Source organism: Phalaenopsis equestris, unplaced genomic scaffold, assembly GCF_001263595.1.
Source record: "Phalaenopsis equestris unplaced genomic scaffold, ASM126359v1 Scaffold232397, whole genome shotgun sequence".
Classification (NCBI taxonomy): Eukaryota; Viridiplantae; Streptophyta; class Magnoliopsida; order Asparagales; family Orchidaceae; genus Phalaenopsis; species Phalaenopsis equestris.
Window position 1 is genome coordinate 628 of NW_018250362.1, and position 20134 is coordinate 20761.

Consider the following 20134-nt stretch of genomic DNA (forward strand, 5'->3'; position numbering starts at 1 on the left):
CAGCAAACATTAAAACTTATGAATCTCATGTTGGATGGAGATGGGGAAGTAGGAGCAGGGATATTCCATCTACTTGTAGTACCCCTACTCTCCAAGAGCTTATAGAGCAAATGATGATCCAACAAGAAGAAATTTTAAGGATGGAGAGCGGGATTGAAAATTTAGAGGCAAAAAATGCACATAATGATAATTTAATAAAGCAAAAGTTTGAATATGATTCTGCATATGATGATGCTATGGTAAGATACATGAGGGTGCCCACTCTGTACAGTTTCCTAGTCACCCTATCCTTACCCTTTATCAACAATAAAGCTTTGATATAGAAGAAGAAGAAGAAGATGATGATGATGATGAGTGAAAATGTCTGTTTAATCTTAGTTATGATCTTTTATTTGGATTATCGTTTGTTGAATTTTGTTGTTGTTGTTATGTTTAGTTAGTTAAATGTAAAACTTTAATTTGTATTTAAATGTGGTGTTTTGAATTATAATTAGTAGAGAAGTTGTTAAATGGAAATTTATTTTCATACTGTTATTTGTTTTTCAGTACTTTGTTGTATTTTAATATTTAGTTAACTCTTTCTCTTTAGTTAACTATTTCTCAGCAAATATTTTATATATATTATATGATATTTAATGTTTCAAGTTTTTTAGTATTTCATATTAGCACCTGCAATATTTCAAAGTTAAGTTTTAAAACCAAAACCTTCGGCAGGTAAATTTTTTCTTTATATATTAACTATTTTCTTTCACCCAGTAATTTTAGTTTTTCATGCTTAATCTTTTAAAAATTTAAGTTCGAAGGGGGAGGGAGAGAAAAATTCATTTTTAAAGAAAGAAATTTAATTTTATTTGTCCTTAATAAACTATATTTTAAAATTTTAATTTAACATGACCTATGGTGGTAGAGAGCCTAACCTTTGAATAACTATATTTGTGTTTTTAAATATTTAGTAAGCTTAAGTAAAAATTTTCAATAATAAAGGTTAATTCTAGAGAGTAAGGTATTTGGTAGGAGAGAATAAGACTATATTTTTCCATTGTAAGTAAAGAAATTTGTATTTTTGAAGTATTAAGAATCTTAGTGTTTCATGTAAAAAGAAAAGAATGAAACTTTATGAAAAATCTTCAAAGATAATACGAATTTATAAAGTAAAGGAATGTGAAAATTTTTAAAATTTAAGAAGAGGATAGTGAAGTTCAAAATCATTAAAAGCTATCTAGATATGGTAATACTCACATAAAAAAGAGGAGAAAGGATTGAAAATGATCCTGAAAGAAAAGAAAAAAAGGAAATAAAAGAAAGGGAAAAAGATGTGAGGAGAAGCTTGAGGAGATGCCTAATAAAAAATTGGCTTCACTTAAATCAACTTAAGGAAGAAGGCTTGGCTACATTTTCTAAACTTATATTCAAGTATTAGCATATTTACTAATAAAATTTTCATGAATTTCTTTTTCATATGGATATTCTAGTGGGTTTAATATGATAATTTACAATTTTTCTTGAAAAGAATTGAAAATCAGAAATCTTAGACTTGACTATTAGATATTCTTATACATTTAGTATTAGCTTAAGTTATTTTAAATTTTTCTTAAGTGATGCTATTATATTTAGTAGACCAAAATATGAAAATCTAGAAGTTAAATACTACACTATAAGTCATATTTTTATGTAGTAAAAGAGTTACTTGAGGACAAATAACATTTAAGTTTGGGGGATTTTGATGCAACAAAAATATATGCATTTTTAGACCTATATTTCATTTCATTTTTGGTGATATTGTGCTTTAAAGGAAGATATTTTTCATATTTTATTGAAGGTTGATGATTTTTAGCACTTACACTTGAAGCAAAAAGGAAGAAATTTGGAGTCAAAAAAGCATTTTTAAAAAAAAATACTCAGTGCTGACGGCGCCATCAAGGACGCCGACAAAGCCAGCATGAAGCAGAAGTTCAAAACATTGCGGGTGCCGATGGCGCCAGATTGGGCGTCGACGGTGCCATTTGACAGAGATCAAAAGATTTAATTTGGGTCACAGGCACAGACAGCGCCATCATGTGCGCCGACGGTGCCAATGCTGGTGCTGGGCAAAATTCTAGAAGGTTCGATGAATTTGAACACCTATTGAAGAGTTATTGAACACACCTCTTGGAAAACCGACATTATGCTTTATTTAGAGCAAAAACTAATCAGAAAAAGGGGGGGGGGCTAGTGTGTAATTGAGATTTCTTGAGTGTTCTATAGTTTAGTGTTGTGAGTCTAGGTGTGATTTTCTTCTAAGATTTGTTAAGGGAGGGAGAGAAGTAAGAGATTTCTATTCCATACATCTTTAAATAGAAAATCAAGAGTCTTGTAAAGAGAGAATGAGTGCAAGAGATGCTACAAAAAATTTGCTTTGAGAAAGAGTTACAGATAATGGTGGTTTTGTATTATTGTTGTATAAACTTTCTCTTATTTATGAAATTTGTTTTTTGTTATATCTTTCTCATGAGTTCTAGTAGTTTTCTTTAACTTTCTCCCTACTTTGAGATTTGGTGAAATGAAGAGATAATTTGGATGTGCCAATTTTAAAATATAAAATAAATTGTGATGATTTTTCACTCAGTTCTTAATTTACTTTTTGATTCGGCCAATTTAAATGTTAACATCTATTGTGAAACCCACTATCCAAAAATAGAGTATGACTTTTACAAAAAAGTGAGAATCACATTTGATTTCATGAAGGAGTGTTCTGTTCATGGAATTGGGTGCAATTAAATAGGGAAATATATATTATTGGGTGAAGAATTGGAGATTTTAGGGTGACAGACTAAAATCTCCAATTTGATCATAGTGTTTAAGAACTAAAGCAAGAGTTAGCTTTCAGAGGAAGGGAAGTGGGAGCTCTGGAGTGAGAGCCAATATCCTCTTAGCCTAACCACAAATTTAAAGATAAACCTAAAATTAGTGAACGATTCTCTATAACACTTGACAAAGGGTAAAGAATTAAAAATTTCTCCTATTTGGCATGAGACAAATTCAAACCATTTATTCTCTCATTTAACCAAAAACTCATTATTTTGGGAAAGATGCTTTCTCATATTTAATAACATTAACACAGAAACATAGTTTGGTAGTTATAGTTTAACTTTACTTTACAGTCTTGCTAGTAGTTGGTAATTTAGTTATGAAAGCCTCTTAAACATTTGCAATTAGTGTAGTAAACTTTCTTTATTGTTGTGAATTTCCTAGTTTAAATTATCATTCTAAATTTAAACCTTCCTTGTGGGATGGATATTTTGGGCTTAAATAGAAAGTCCTATCTTACTTAAGAACGACACGTAAACTTTCATAGAATCCCAACATAAATTACGCCAATTTCTTATTTATAAATATCGAACCAAGATTTTTTGGCATCACCGCAAAGTAGAGTCAACTTTGTTAATTTTACACAACTCTAATTTTCAGGATCAAATTCTCTGACCTTCCCTCTCCTCTTACAACTCTAGAAGAAAATTATCTCTTCTCCCAAGTCTTCTCTCTCATGCCAACCTCTCTCTTCAAATCACTCGCCCGCTTTCTTCTCTAGACTCCTCTCTTTTAATGAAGGCCAGCCTTCATTTCAGAAAGAATTCAAAATTCCCTCTTTTTTTCCCAAAAGGCACACCTCTTCACTCCAAGAGACAAGTTCCTTCATTCAAGAGCCTTTCTAAAGTGTCTAAATGCATTGAATCACTCCATGGGGTGTTTGAATTGATTTGAGCCTTCAAAAACTGCTCAAAAAGAGTCGCTCAAAATTGTCACTAACCGCCTTACTCTGTCTAAATTTGTCTTTGGCACTTCTGGCACTAGTTTTGGCACCTTTAGCACTAGCCTTATGAAATATGCACTGTGCTATATATTCTGGTGCCTCTGGTGCCAATTCCTATGCTTTTGGCACTTCCTCTCTATAAAATGGTGCCTCTGGCACCAGTTTTTGTTGCCAGTTTCTATCTCTAACTCTTTAAAAAATGAAGCCTTGGGTACCAGGACGCTGAAATGCTCCATTTTGACTCCAAATTTCATCCTTTTTGCTCCAATTTACTAAAATGGATATACCTACAAAAAAACATGAAAATACCCTTCTTTAAAGTCTAATATGATGAAAATTAAGCATAAAATGAATACATAAATTTGCACATTATTTTGGAGTATCAAAATCCCCTAAACTTAAATGTTACTTGTCCTTAAGTGACTTTTTTACTGCCTAAAAATATGACTTATGATAAAGATTAACTTATAAACTTTGATAATTTGGTTTAATAAATATAATGGTATAACTTAAGAAAAACTTTAACAACTTATATTAAAACTATAGGTATAAGAACACATAGTAATCAAGTTTAGGATTTCAAAATCTTCATTCATTTTAAAAGGAATTCTAATTTGTCATATCAAGGATACTTAGAATATACATATGAAAAAGAATTTCATGATATATTTATTAGTAAGGATGCTAATACTTAGATACAAGTTCTTTGATAATTTGGTTTAATAAATATAATGGTATAACTTAAGAAAAACTTTAACAACTTATATTAAAACTATAGGTATAAGAACACATAGTAATCAAGTTTAGGATTTCAAAATCTTCATTCATTTTAAAAGGAATTCTAATTTGTCATATCAAGGATACTTAGAATATACATATGAAAAAGAATTTCATGATATATTTATTAGTAAGGATGCTAATACTTAGATACAAGTTTAGAAAATGTAATAAAGCTTTTTTCCTCAAGATGATTTCAGTGAAGCCAATTTTTGATTAGGCTTATCCTCAGGCTTCTCCTGACATAAATTTTTTTTCTTTTCTTTTTCTTTCTTTTTTTTCTTTCTTTTTATTTCATTTAGGACCATTTTCAATCCTTTATTTTATTTTCTTTTTCAAATGATGATTACTATGTTTGTATAGCCCATAATAATTTTGAACTTCGCTATCCTCTTCTTAAAGTAAAAACTTCTTACCTTCCTTTACTTTTTAAATTCTTATTAGCTTTCTTTAAAGATTTTTCATAAAGTTTCATTCTTTTATTATTATATGAAACTCTAATATTATTAATACTTCAAAAATAATATTTCCTTTACTTTAAATAGAAAAGCATAGCCTTGTTGTTTCGTACTAAATATCTTTACTCTAGAATTGACCTTCATTATTAAAAAAATTTGCTTAATTTTACCATAATATTTACAAACAAAAGTATAGTTATTTAAAGGTAAATTCTGATATAAAAGGTTATGTTAAATTAATTTTAAAAATATAGTAAATTGAGGACAAATAAAGTTAGTTTACTTCTTTTAAAGATATTTTTTCTTTCCCTCAAACTTAGATCTTTATAAAATAAGTAAAACATGTAGTACAAAAATTTGTAGGTGAAAGAAAATAGTAAATGCATAAAAATAAAACTAACTTTTAGAAGATTCTGAACGAGAAACTTGGCTCTCACATATTGCAGGTACTAATTAAAAAATTACAGGCTTTAAATCATTAAATGAAACATAATATATCATTGGATTTTCTAAGAGAAGTTAAATTAAAGACATAAACAGTATATTAAAGCAACTAACAACGCTGAAATAAAAAATATACAATTTACAACTACATATACAAACAAGTTCATCATGTCCACAATTAAAACACATAAATTGTTCCAATCATACCATTAACAATAAAATAAAACAAATAACATCAAATAAAAACAAACAAACCTAGTAAATTTTACTAATCATCTTCCTCATCCTCATCTATTTCTTCCTCTTCTTCTTAGTTTTCTTGCACAAAAGGCATGAAGCTGAGGCATGTAGGAAACTCTACAGTATGATCACCCCTCAGAAATCTAACCATCGCCTTTTCATATGCAATGTCATGTTGGATTCTTCCCTGCTTATAATCAACATTGGAAACATTTCTTGCTTCCAAACCACCTATTCTGTTTTGCATTGCTATAATATTGGATTGTTGAAAAATTATCTGCTCCATAATCTATTCAAGTGAAAAAGATCTGGAAGTAGATGGTCCTACAGATGATGTTGAGGGCCTATCACTACTTCCACTTTTTGATCCAACAAATGATTTAAATTTATGCACTATGGGTATTCCAATGGGGTTCAGTGGTTGCAACATCTCTTTATTTCAATCAAATTCTACTCCTGATTGTTCACATAAAGTGAAAATTAGGGTAGGATAACCCAAACCACTAGTTGTCCCACTTCTAGCAGTACTTTGAGCATTATGCACAATAAGAGCTCCAACATCAACAAGTTTCATTTGTTGAATGCAAAAATTAAGTACTACTCTTTCCTTAGTTACTTTACTCAGGTGATTAGTTGGAATTAATTTTGTCGAGATAAAGTAATGCCATGCTTTAGATTGAACATTTAATATGGAAGTGGAGTGGAGAAATTAGATTTGTGATTATTCTTAGTCTTCCATTCTATCCTTCCAGATAAACAATTACTTCATCAAGTGATGAATCAGAAATCACAAATGCAGCATACTCACAATGAAATTCATTCCATAGCCCATAAAATGCATTGATTCTTTCTTGAGTAAATTCAATATATGTTTACCTCTAACATAAATGCATAAATGTGCTCATCCGTAGTCACCCGCATATTGGTATAAACTTCTCTAATCATAGGAACAATGCTACTACGGTGAAGTAGCAAAAGGTTTCCCACTTTCTAGCCATTATCAATCTTTCTATCTCTCCTCCCAAGTTTGAAATGCACGTTCCTAAATCAATTTTCTGGCTCCCATCAAAGTATTGTAATTGTACCGAGCCTTCAAATTTAGAAATCACCTCGCATCAAAATTTCTGAAGGCTTTTCTCTCTTCTCTCTTGGAGCCATAGGAATTTCTAAATAAATTTACATAAAATCCAAATAAATTCACAATATCATAAATGAAATTTCAAAAGTAAGAATATTTGGTTAAAAACTTTTCACCATAAAAACTTAAATTTTTGGATTTCCATAATGTAGGAAAAATCCATGGTGAAAATAAAAATTTTCTTAAGTTAAGGTGAAGCTCATACCAAGGGAAGATAGAATCCAAAACTTTTTACCCATCAAATCTCCTTAAATCCACCAAATGGCAAGTCGTAGGTAGAGTATCAACCTTAGTTTAGTGGTAGGAGACAACTTAAGCAGTAAAAATGGGGTTTTACATAGGTTTTTCATGGTTTTAAGTAAATCTGGGTGTTTTCGGGAAACTGACACCTCATGGGCCAAATATGGTGCCAACACCATAAATTTTTAGATTTCAATTTTTGCACCACGTCAGCCTCTAATTAACTTATATAAACACTTACACACATAATTAAACAATTTTCTAACACATATTTTCACAAACAACATAAAAATCACATTTATATATAAAATCAAAAGGTTTACAAACCAACATTTTTTAAGCCAAAACATTTAATTCAATGTTGAAATCAAACCAACAAACTAACGTTTAAGACTAAATATTAAATACTCAACATATGACACAGATAGAGTTCAACAATAAAAGTAAATGAAATCCAACATAAACACAACACATATAAGCAATAATAATTACAAATTCCATGCTAAAACGAATTCAAACATCTTTTTCACTTTCATCTTCTGGAATGTTTCCCATGGATTGGTAGTGAACGTAAAAGTTATAAAAAGGTCAGTGAGGAAATTCATCCTTCGAATCTTTTTCAATCCAAGAATTTTTCTTAAATATTCACACCATACCTTCTTTAATATGTCTGATATGTTCAAATTGTTTGTTCATCCTTCAATCTAAAAGATCAAATAAATCAGAAATATTTCCAATTGAATTCATAATATTTGGTACCTCTTTCTCTAACTTTTTGATCCTTTTCAAAATATCATGGGAACTATAAGAAAAGCGGAGCTGAATAGACGATGAATTTTGAAATGATTGATCCATAAGAATATTCATATTGTTCTCCTCCCCATTTCCTATGTAGTTACAAAAAACCTCTGGGTCCATAGGCTTCCAAGGGAGAAGCACTTTTTCCCAACATTCATAAGGAACATGTGACTGTTTGCACAGAAGGAATATAGTAGATGGATGTGAAAGCCTATAAGTAGATCCATTGATAATCAAACCCAAAACAAATTTTATAATTAAAGCACCCACATCAATAAGTCTTCCGATTTGAGTACAATAATTCAAAATAATACTTTCCTTTGTCACTTTTCTGATATTCATGGTAGAAAGTAGGTTTGATGCAATAAAGAAATGCAACACCTTTGATGCAGGATTCAATAATGATGAAGAAAAACTTACATGTCCATTATCTCTCATCTCCCAATTTGTATCTTCATCAGCAAGGAATCGATAGAGTTCATCGATGTTATCTCTTGTATGGACAAAATTTTCATAGTGAAAAATAGGAACACTTTTAATCATAATCATGTCATTTGTTCTCGAAAGAGTGAATGGTACCTACCTGCCTCAAACATAGATGACTCCTTGTTTAATTCAATGAAAATTAGCTTAAAATGCTTTCACCACAAGAACTACTACGGTGGCAGTGATATAATAAAGAAATTCCCAGTGTCTTTGTGAAAAAATCTCCTTCACTCGAGTATATAGTGTGTTGAATCTTAGATTCACAATGCCTCGTTCCTTGATTAAATCTCTTCTTCACAAGAACTTGATCCTATAACTTCTGCGCATTGAAATTGATGAACTTCCTCCTATTGAAACTTTTATATCCAGTGGTTTCTTTAGAGTGGGAAGCCATAGGATTTAAAAAATGGCGACTTTCCATTCATTTTCCTTTTAAATAACTTTAAAATTCAATTCTTGGGAGTTACTAGGAAGAAAACAAGCCAAAAAGAACCCAAAACTGCCTTTAGAATCATCCAATTTTGTTCCGGTAACCGTGGCGCTTCTGGCGCCGATTTCTGGTGCCTTTGGAGCCAGCTCTCTGGAAAATGACACCTCAGGTGTCAGTTCAGATTTTTGCACCATTTCGCTTTAAATCCAAATAACTCTTAAATCTCCCATAAAATTTGGTAAATAAAGATGTTTTAAAGTATTTTCTCAATATGTAAGTCTCTCAAGTACACAAAATTCATAAAATAAGCATAAATATAGATGTATATAAAATACTACTTATAAAAATAAATAAGCAACATAAACTAAGATAAATATGGGTTGCCTCCCGCAACGCACTTGGTTTAATGTTGTCAGCCCTACATTCCCAGTCATTACTCTAGGTGACCCTTTAAAAATTTGTCTTTGACCATTAAAATATGGTTTCAGCCCATTCACTTTAAATATCTTTCCAGTCCTGAGATCTTCAATATTAACAAATCCATTGTGATAGACGTTTACAATTGTGAATGTCCCTATCGACCTAGTCTTTAGTTTTTCAGGAAATAATTTCAATCTTGTATTGTATAATAAAAATTTCTATCCAGGCTCAAATTGTTTTTTTATTATCTTTCGATCATGTAATTCTTTTATTTTTTCTTTATATATCCTAACATTATCGCAATATTCATTCCTAATTTTTTCAAGCTCATTCAGTTGCAATAATGTTTTCTGACCAGCATCTTTTAAATTGAAATTAAACTCTTTAATAGCCCAATAAGCTTTATGTTCCAATTCTACTGGTAAATGACAAGTCTTCCCAAAAAATAATCTATTATAGGTTGCTCTATAATCCCATAATACAGTATCTAATCTAGCAGACCAATCCATTTTATTAGGATTTACAGTTTCTTCCAAAATTCTTTTGATTTCACGATTAGATATTTTAGCTATACCACTAGTCAAGAGATGATAAGAAGTTGCAATTCTATGTATAATATTATATTTTCCACCAACTTTTCAATTCATTTCTTCCAAAAGTCAGATCCTCCATCAGTAATGATTATTCTTAGTATTTCATATCTTGCAAAAATATTTTTGATTAAAAGTTTTGAAACACTCCAAGCATCATATTGAGCTAAAGTGATTGCTTTTTTAATCCACTTTGATACATAGTCCACCACAAATAATATAAATATTTTCCAAATTAAGGTATAAATAGTCCCATAAAATTTAATCCCCAAACATAAAAGATTTTAACTTCCTAAGTAAAATTTAGGGGCATTTAATTCCTTTTTAAAATATTTTCTACTCGCTGACATGAATCACATGTTTTTATATATATGTTAACATCTCTAAATGGAGTAGGCCAATAAAATCTAGATTTTAAATTTTTATAAACAGTTCTATCAATCCCAAAATGACCCCCAAATTACAAATCATGACATTTTGGATAATTTCTTAAATTTCTTTATAAGGCACACAACTCCGCATAATTAAATTTTTGCATTGTTTTTACAAATATGGCTCATCTCAAAAGTAAAATTTGGCAACGTAATCAAATTTCTTTTCTTATTGCTTCATCAATCTATATGGTAAAATATCACTAACAATGTAGTTCACAATATCTACATACCACGACATTTCCCATTCTTTAACAGTATAAAGTTGTTCATCAGGAAAAGTTTCATTAATTCCTCTTTCAAGATCAAATGTTTTTTCTTGTTCCAGCCTAGATAAATGATCAACAATTTGATTATCAGATCCTTTCCTATCTGCCACCACAAAATCAAATTCTTTTATCAGAAGTACCCATCTAATTAATATTGGTTTCACATTCTTCTTTTGAATCAAATATTTTATAGCAGCATGGTATGTATGTACAACACATTTAGCTCCAACTAGATATGACCTAAACCTATCAAAAGCATAAACAATAGCTAATAATTCTCTTTCAATAGTGATATAATTAATTTGAGCATCATTTAGAGTTTTACTAGCATAATATATAACTTTAAAACTTTTATCATATCTTTGCCCTAAAACAACTCCAATTGCATAATGGCTTGCATAACACAATAGTTCAAATGGTTTCTCCCAGTCAGGTGGAACAATTCTAGAAGCAGTGATCAATTTTTTCATCAGTGTTTCAAAGGCATTAATGCAGTCTTCATTAAAAGTTGGCATAAAGGCTTCGTAATTTTTGAAAAATCCTTAATATACCTCTTGTAAAAACCAGCATGTCCTAAAAAACTTCTAACTCCTCTTATAGTAGTAGATGGAGGTAGGTTAGCAATAAGTTGAATTTTTGTCAGATCTACTTCCATGCTATTTTCTGAAATTTTATGCCCAAGCACAATTCCTCCTGCAACCATAAATTGACATTTTCCTAGTTTAATAGTAAATTTGTCTTTTCACATTGTTCTAAAAATTTCTTTAAAGGATTTAGAAAAATTTCAAATGAAGTTCCAAACACAGAAAAATCATCCATAAAGACTTCTATACCTTTTTCAATTAGATCACTCAAAACTGACATCATACATCTTTGAAATGTTGCAGGTGCATTACATAAACTAAAGAGTATTCTTAAAAAATCCAAAGTACCATAAGAACTAGAAAACACTGTCTTCTCTTGATCTTCTGGAGGAATTGGTATTTGATGATAGCCGGTATATCTATCTAAAAAGAAAAAAATATTTGTGCCCAGCATAGCTAGCCTATCCAACATTTGGTACTAAAAGGGTAAAAAAAGTGATCTTTCTTGGTGGTAGACTTTAATTTTCTATAATCAATGGAGATTCGCCATCCAATGACTTGCTTTGGTGGTATTAATTTATTATTCTCATTTGTAACAATAGTCTCACCCCATTTCTTATGAACACAATGAATTATAATCACCCAAGGACTATTTAAAATAAGATATATTATTGTAGCATCTAACCATTTTAAAATTTCTTTCTTTGTAACTTCTATCATGATAGGGTTTAATCTCCATTGAGGATCAGCTTTTGGTTCATGATGTTCTTCTAATAAAATTCTGTGCATACAAATTGAAAGACTGTTTCCTTTAATATCAGCTAACGTCCATCCAAATGCTTTCTTATATCTTTTTGAAGATTCGAAAAACTTTTTTTCTCGTGCTTCAGTTAAATCTGAGGATACAGTAAGAGGTAATTTTGATAAATATCCTAAAAAGGCCTATTTTAAATGTGTAGGAAGTGTTTTCATTTCTAGTTCAAGAGGTTTCATAATCGAAGAAATCAAATTTTTTTTATTATATGTAGGATCTAACAATTCAAATTATTTTTGAACGTAATCCAATTATTCATTACTCACTTCCATAGATTTATCTTAAATTATATCCTCATCCTCAAACTCCAAATATTATTATCCAGTTTTCTTTTCAAATGTATTTATGAAATATTCATTGTTTAAATAATCATTAATATCAACTCTGAAGCATTCATTATCGCTTCCTTGGGTATCTCATTGACTTTGAAATGTTAAATGTAACTTCTTGATCGCTAACTCTCATCATTAATTATGCTTTCTGCACATCTATCATAGCTCTTTAAGTGGAAAGATATGGTCTTCCTAAAATGATAGGAATTTCCTTATCTTCCTCCATACCTAACACAATAAAATCCCCTAACACAATAAAATCCATCACAATAAAATCCATAGGAAAGATAAATTTATCAACCTCTATCAAACATCTTATACAACTCCTTTAGGATAAGTAATCAAATGATCAACTAAATGAAGAGTTACAGTACTTGGTGAAATTTCTCCTAAAACCAACCTTTTGAAAATCGATAGAGGCATAAGATTAATATTGGCTCCCAAATAACATAAAGATTTTCCAAAAAAATCTTTTGTCAATAGCACAAGGAATAGTAGAACTACCAAGATCGTTAAGTTTTTTAGAATGCTTTTTCTAAATTATAGTGCTACACTCCTCAATAAGTGCAATAGTCTCGTTATCTGTAAAATTCCTTCTTTATTAAGTATATCCTTCATAAACTTCATATAAGTTGACATTTGTTCCAGGGCTTCAACAAATGGAATATTTATTATCAATTTCCTCAATATTTTCACAAATTTTGTAAATAGTTTATCTTTTTTTATACTTCTTGAATCTTTGAGAAAATAGAGGCGGTGGTCTTTCTACAGCAATTTTCATTGGTTTAATAGGATATTTTGACTCAAAACAAAAATTTTGACTAGATTTTTCATTTTTCACCCCTTCTTTCTTAACTCCAACTTCAATATCATTTTGAACCTTTGTTTCCAACTTTTTCCACTTCTCAATTGAATAACCTTAATTTGCTCTTTGTTTTTATCTTTAGGATTAACTTCAACATTACCAAACAAAGTTCCTAGAGGTTTACTGCTAAGTGCAGTAGCAATACCAACCAATTGATTTTTCATGTTTCTAATTGCAGCTCCTTGATTTTGTAATCGTGCTCTCATTTGCAAAAATAATTCTTCCATTGACAATTCTTCTCCTTACTCTATGAATTAATATTGAAACCTGGAGGGTAATAAAGTTTAGAGTTAGAATTTTCTTGATTGTTGGAGTTTCCCAATTGGTTCGCAACATTGGTCGCTCATTATAGATTTACAACATTAGAGTTATTATTACTCCAACTAAAATTTGGGTGATTTTTCCAACCAGAATTATAATAATTAGAATAAGGATTGTTAGATTAATTGTTTATTGCATTTAAAGTCTCATACAAAGATTGAGAATCTATCATTTGGCCCAATAAATTTTCTTCAAGCACAGGAGGTGTCTGCGAATAATTCATTCCATATTGATCTATCTTCCATAATATTACAATAATTTGAGCAGCCAACATAGATATTGCATCAAAATCATGAATACTAGTTACTCTTTTTGGATTTACCCTTTAAGAGGGCTATTAATAATTATTAGTGGCCATCTATTTAAATAAAGAATATGCTTCAATGAATGATTTTGACATTAATGATCCACCAACAGTAGCATCAATTATAGATCTAAGAGATCCAACCATCCATTATAAAAATTTTAAAATATTAAATAATCTGGTAACACATGGTGTGCACACTTTTTAAGGAGATCTGTAAATGTTTCCCAAGCTTCATAAATTGATACTCCCTTAAACTTACAAATGATGTGATATGATTTCTAGTCTTAGTAGTTTTTGACGGTGACAAATATTTAGATAAAAATTTTTGTGATTAGTCTCCACAAGTTCTGATTGATCTAGGTACTAACGAGTTTAACCACACCTTAGTTTTATCCTTTCATGAAAAAGGAAAAACTAAGTTTGACGGCATCATTTGACACTCCATCATATTTAAATGTAGCACACAAATTTAAAAAATTAGCAAGGTGTAAGTTAGGATTTTCAGTTGGTGTTCCCCCAAAAAGATTATTTTGTACCATTTGGATAATATCAGATTTAAGCTCAAATGAATTAGCAGTTACAACAGGGTTTTGTATACTCAAATAAATTTCATCTGCTGTAGATTAGCAAAATCTCTTAAAGGTCTTTGATGATGTACATTTTCAATTCCAGAATTACTTAAGCTTGTAGCCATTTTGTTCAAATTATCTATTTCTTTTTGTTAATTTTAATTTATTCTAATAGTTCTTTATAACTCCGAATCGTAAAGTACTAAACCTACCGATCTTAAACTACACATACACAAACACAATAAGCCATTAAAATAAGCAAACATACTAAAATATAAAAATATTTAATTAGAGAACAAATAGTTTTTTAGTTCAAATAAACTGTTCTAAATTACAAAGAAATTTACCGTTACTCCTCCTCAATAATGCCAAAAACTTTATGCACAGTTTTTGTGGTGAGTTGTAAATACCTTTCAATATTACAACACACACACGACAACACAAGTAGTAAATATGCAGTTCAATCCCAATAAAAATTAATTCATTATAAATAATTTTATCTTTTAAAATCTTTAAGCTGCCAAACCGTAATAATAATGCAAGTATACATATCTTTCAAGAAAAAAAAGGCTCTAGTGGATTCATAAGCTTTGATCCCACAAGGAGTTAGAAATTCTTATAGTTATAATATAAAACACAATATTCAAACTAGAAAGCTTAAGTACGCAAATCAAATCAAAATTAAATTTATTGTATGCTAAATGAAATGCAGTTAAAAGAACTAGGTTAAGTAAGCTATTTGCTAAACTTCAAAAGTAAACTTATAAAAACTAAACTTTGTAAAGAAGAGTTTAAATTTAAGAAAGCATCCTTCCCCTTTACAATGAGTTTTTGGATTGTGAAGTAATTAAAATCTCTTAAAATACATATAAAATTGTTTGTGCCAAATAGGAACAATCTTCTTCTTTACCCTATGAGAGAGTATAAAGATATTTGAGTAATCAAGAGTTTGGTCCCTAAATTCGTGGTTAAGTTAAGAGGATACTGGGTGCCACTCCGGAGCTCTTACTTCACCACACCTAAGGGCTAACAATCTCACTTTAGTTTCCAAGCAACAGGACTAAATTGGGGATTTTAATTATCACTTTAAAATCTCCAATTCTATGCCCATCAAAGTATATTTCCCTATATATTTGCACGCAACACCATGGACTACATTCTCACCCATGAAATTGAATGTGACTCTTACCTTGTTGGAGAAAGCGTATGCCTTTCAGATCTTATGTTTCTGAACAAATTTTAAAATTTGAATTGGCCAGATCAAAAAGTAAATAAAGATCGGAGTTTGAATCGCCACAATTTATTTACATTTAAAACTTCACAAAATAAAATTAATTTTTCACAAAACCATATCTCATTGGAGGGAAAAGGACAAAGAAGACTACCCTGAATTCATCATAAGGATATGAGAAAGCATAGATTATATATATATATATATGCAAAATCTAGAGCAACAGGATGGGCTTGATGAATCAATACAGGAATCATCAGTCCATCAAATAACACAAAACAATAGTTAGTGATATAAATATCAAAATAGTCACCAAGGTCTTGAAGCTATTCTGAAAAGTGTGGCCACAAACAAATCCTCCTCAGAAGTTGTGAACTTGAGGGATACATAAATTATCCCCATGCAGTAGATAAGCTAAAGCAGGAGTTGGGAAATTTGCCACAATAACTTGTTCAGAGCATCTACCAGAGGTGGCCAAAAGATGTGCTGGCCCATTGCCTTTCATGTTGATGTGCTGAAATTTCACTGTGTAGCTATCAAAAGTCATTTGTGTTTTCCTTAACCATCTTCCAATGTGTCATGGGGGGTCCTCCTCATGCTGCAAAAACTTGATGCAAATGCTGGAGTCAGTTTCAATGATTAATGACCCAATATTAAATTGAATAACAATTTTAATAGACCAATAAATTGCTATCATTTTAATTTATAAAGCATCTAATGCCCAAGTTGGTGAGGAAAAATGGAGAAAATGATGTCCTAGGGAGTTTCTTAAAACACCACCACAACCAGCAAATCCTTTTAAAAAACTTTCATCAGTATTAACTTTGATCCAGCCATCAGGAGGAGGAGCCTATTCAATCAATGAGAAACTGAAGTTATATTGATTACCAGCTTGAGGAACCCAATTCCTAAAGATATTAGGGAAATTGTGATATTTAATGATTTTCTGTAGGTAAGATGTGCAATGTGTAGTCACAGCTTTAGCAAGTGGTGTTGAATCTTCATATTTAACAATATTTCTGTACATCCAAATAAACCAAGCCACTACACAATGGATAACCTGTAATTTGATTTATTTCCACTCTTCCCGGCAGTTGTAGAAGTTGATCCAACTGAGATTAATTGTATCAGTTTTTACAGTGATCAATAACTCAGTTCAAACTTTTTGAGAGAAATTGCATTTGAAGAAGAGGTGATCCAAGTTCTCCTCCTACTTATGGAACAGAAGACAATAAGAAGGTCCCCCTCAGCCCTTTCATTTTTAAGATATCATCTATTGGGAGCATAGAATGCCATAATCTCCAGATGAAGAAAGACATTGAAGTGGTTAGATGTTTCCCCCAAATATCAGTGCCCCATTGAACAAAAGGCTATTGAAAGAAGGTTTGATAGATATAAGAAGCAACTTTCTGAGAATTGGCTTTTTAATAACAATTTTATCTCTTTGTTGAGGATAAATAGGTGTTTGCTGGACCAAATGCAACTGCTCACTGTTTAGAATATTAGAGAGAAGTGTGTAATTCCACTGATTCTCATTCGAGTAATCTTTAACCATATCATGTGTATTGGGATTTGAGATCAGGATTTGGATTTTTTCACCATTCCAAGTCCACTTATCAAACCAAAAATTTATTTGACCTTCCCCCAGCTCCCAGATGAAGGTCTCCTCAGCTTGCTCTCTAACCTCTAACAGTTTATCCCAAAGTCTAGAATCACCCAGCTTTTCGATAACCAGGCTTGGGTGAGCAGTTCTACAATATTTCCCTTTCATCAAAATAGCCCAAAGGCTATCTTGGGCTCTAAATTTAATCCAGAGTTTACATAAGTTAATGAAACTCATGTGCTGAAACTCTTTAAATCCCAAAGGCTTCACAGCATTTTGAATAGAGCAAAGAATGGGTCTATGGTCTAACCCAGACATGACAAGGTGTGTGATGACTATATAAGGGAAGGTTTGAAGCCACATAGAGTTCCCCAGCATTCTATCAAGCATTTCCCATAGAACCACTCTTCTCCAAGTGTATTTAGGACCCTAATAACCCAAATCAAATAACTTAGCATCTATAAGGAATTCATCAAACTTCAGCATAGAAGTTTAAGAAGGAGGCCTGCCTCCTTTTTTTTCCTCAGGAGAAGTAATACAATTAACATCCCCCCCCAACAATCCAAAATGAGTTTATGGACTGGCTGATATGAGAAAGCTCCTTCCACAACAACTATTGATTCCTAGGAAGACTGCTGGCATAAACAAAGGTAGCATAACCCACCTGAGCACCAACAACAAATTAAATATGTAGATATTGGGGGCTATTCAGAATAACCTTCCACTTTAATTCAGTTATGGAAAATAACCAAATCTTGTTATTATAGTTAAAATAGCCAAATCTTGTTATTATAGTTAGCATAGTGAGAAAATTTGGAGAATTTTTTGAGAATATTAGAAGAATTCTTAGAAACCATGGGTTCCAAAAGAGAAAAATGTCATATTTATTGAGTTATCACCAGGTGAAACAGCCTTGTGAGAGAGTTGGGGTGTGCAACACCCCTAATGTTCCAACATAAAAACTTAATCATTGTGAAAGGGTTCTCCCTTTCCTTCTGATTCTCTGTATGGAATCTATTTACTGATTATTTCCTTTCAAGGAGGGAGCTTCCTGCAGCAGCTTCAATTCCATCTGCCCCTTCTTTTTCCTGTTCTTCCTTTGAACTTGCCATTCTTCAGTAAGCACCTCAACTATTAATTCCATAGTAGAGTTTTGGATTTTTTGGGGACTGATATTTATTTTGCTTCTTGCACTATCTTTTTGTTTGCCCTCCACTACCTATTTTTTGGTGGGAGTATTTATTTCATTGACCTCTTCAATAATACTTGGAATCTTAGGACAGATTGCCATATCAGTTTCACCATTGATTGCTGCCTGTTCATTAGTTTTTCTGCTATCCTTTCCCAAGGTTTCAGTAGACTCTCCCTGAGTAGGCATGCTTTTAAGAGCTATTTTTCTAGTTGGTGGATGCAGCCTATAGCATTTGTCCACATTGTGTCCAAACATACTGCAGTTAGGGCAGAATATTGGTTTTTGTTCCATATTAATGCTTTGCCAAAACCCTTCCTCAGGTGTTCCAATCCAAACCATCTTTATTTCTGGCAATGTGACATCTCTTTCCACCAGCACTCTTGCACCAGCTAGTCTAGCCAGATTGTAAGTTGGGGCATCAACTTTTAAAGGGTAGCCAAGCACCCTTCCAATATTAAATAGAACATTTTGGTGGTAATATTGAATAGGGAGGTTAGGAAATTTAATCCAAATTGGAAAAAATAAGGGTTCCTTGCTTGGATCAAATCCAGGTGTCCATTTTAATAATTTCATGGGGGTTCCAGCAATTAGGAGAGTTTGTTTAGCAAAAACTTTAGCATAATCCTCCTCATTAAACATCTTGATTAAAAGGTGTCTTCCATCCATTAAGCCTAGCTACCAAGCACCAGTGAGTTGGAGTTCCTCAAAAAATTTTCTAATAAAATCCATTTTTGGATGGCCAAATTGAAACTTGCCAATCAAGGTGAACTTGATTGATTCATTCAGAGACTGCATCTCCCCAAGGGTAAAAATTACAGCAGGTTCACCCTCTTTGACTCAAATAGGAGAAATATAATGGCATGTAGTCTTGCCAACTGCAACATCATGCAAAGCTTGGGGCAAAACCAGATGGTCAAAGTTTTTGAGCAAGTCTTGCCCTCTGCCAACTACACCAACATAAGTAGCTTGGGTCCACTGTGCATTAACTTCCACATTAATGGGGCTAAACTCCATTAAGACAGCTTCAGTGCAAAACAAAAGATAGGGGACCTAGATCTAGAGATACAACACTCAATGAAACAGTAAAAGTCCCACACAGCAGTCATAAGCACTAAATAGGACATCAAGATTCCCACCTAGCAGCAGAGATAAAACAGTCACCAGGTGACCAAACAGTGGATGCCAGCCACCAGAGAACCTAGGCAAATAAAAACAAAAGCCAGTCCCCCTTTTCCTGTGGGGAACCACAGTAAGGGAGTAATAGAGAGAAACTCAATAGAACAGTAAAACAAAAAATAGCCGCACGAAAACCTCCACCACCACCAAAGGAGTCAGTAGAGAGGTAACCACCACAAACCACCACCTCAGAGAACCACAGCAGCCAGCAGCCACCACTTTTCATCCTTCAAAAACCCTAGCAGAGCACCACCAAACCAAACCGCCAAACATTTTGTATATATATATATATATATATATATATATAAATTTACAAAACAAAGAAAGGAAAGAACGCAACTTATCTAACACTCGTTCTTTGGCAAATCTCTTGAAGTTCCCTTTAAGCACTTTCTCTCTTAACAGTCACACTAAAGTATCTCTTAGAACTATAATGAAGAGGAAATCTCTCACCATCCCTCTCCTCTTACAACTCTAGAAAAAATCCTTTCTTCTCCCACGACTTCCCTCTCTCGTCACCTCTCTCTTCAAGCCTCTCGCCCCCTTTCTTCTCTAAACTCCTCTATTTTAATTAGGGTCAGCCTTCATTTCAAAAAGAATTTAAAATTCCCTCCTTCTTTCCTAAAAGA

General features: G+C 31.8%; 1 protein-coding gene across 1 annotated transcript; it reads right to left on the minus strand.

Annotated features, from left to right (window-relative positions):
• Window positions 1–18356: 18356 nt before the first annotated feature.
• LOC110038294 lies at window positions 18357–18995 on the minus strand. The gene has a single exon (XM_020743085.1). It carries the CDS (start codon window positions 18993–18995, stop codon window positions 18357–18359), a length of 639 nt encoding a protein of 212 aa, XP_020598744.1.
• Window positions 18996–20134: the final 1139 nt, after the last annotated feature.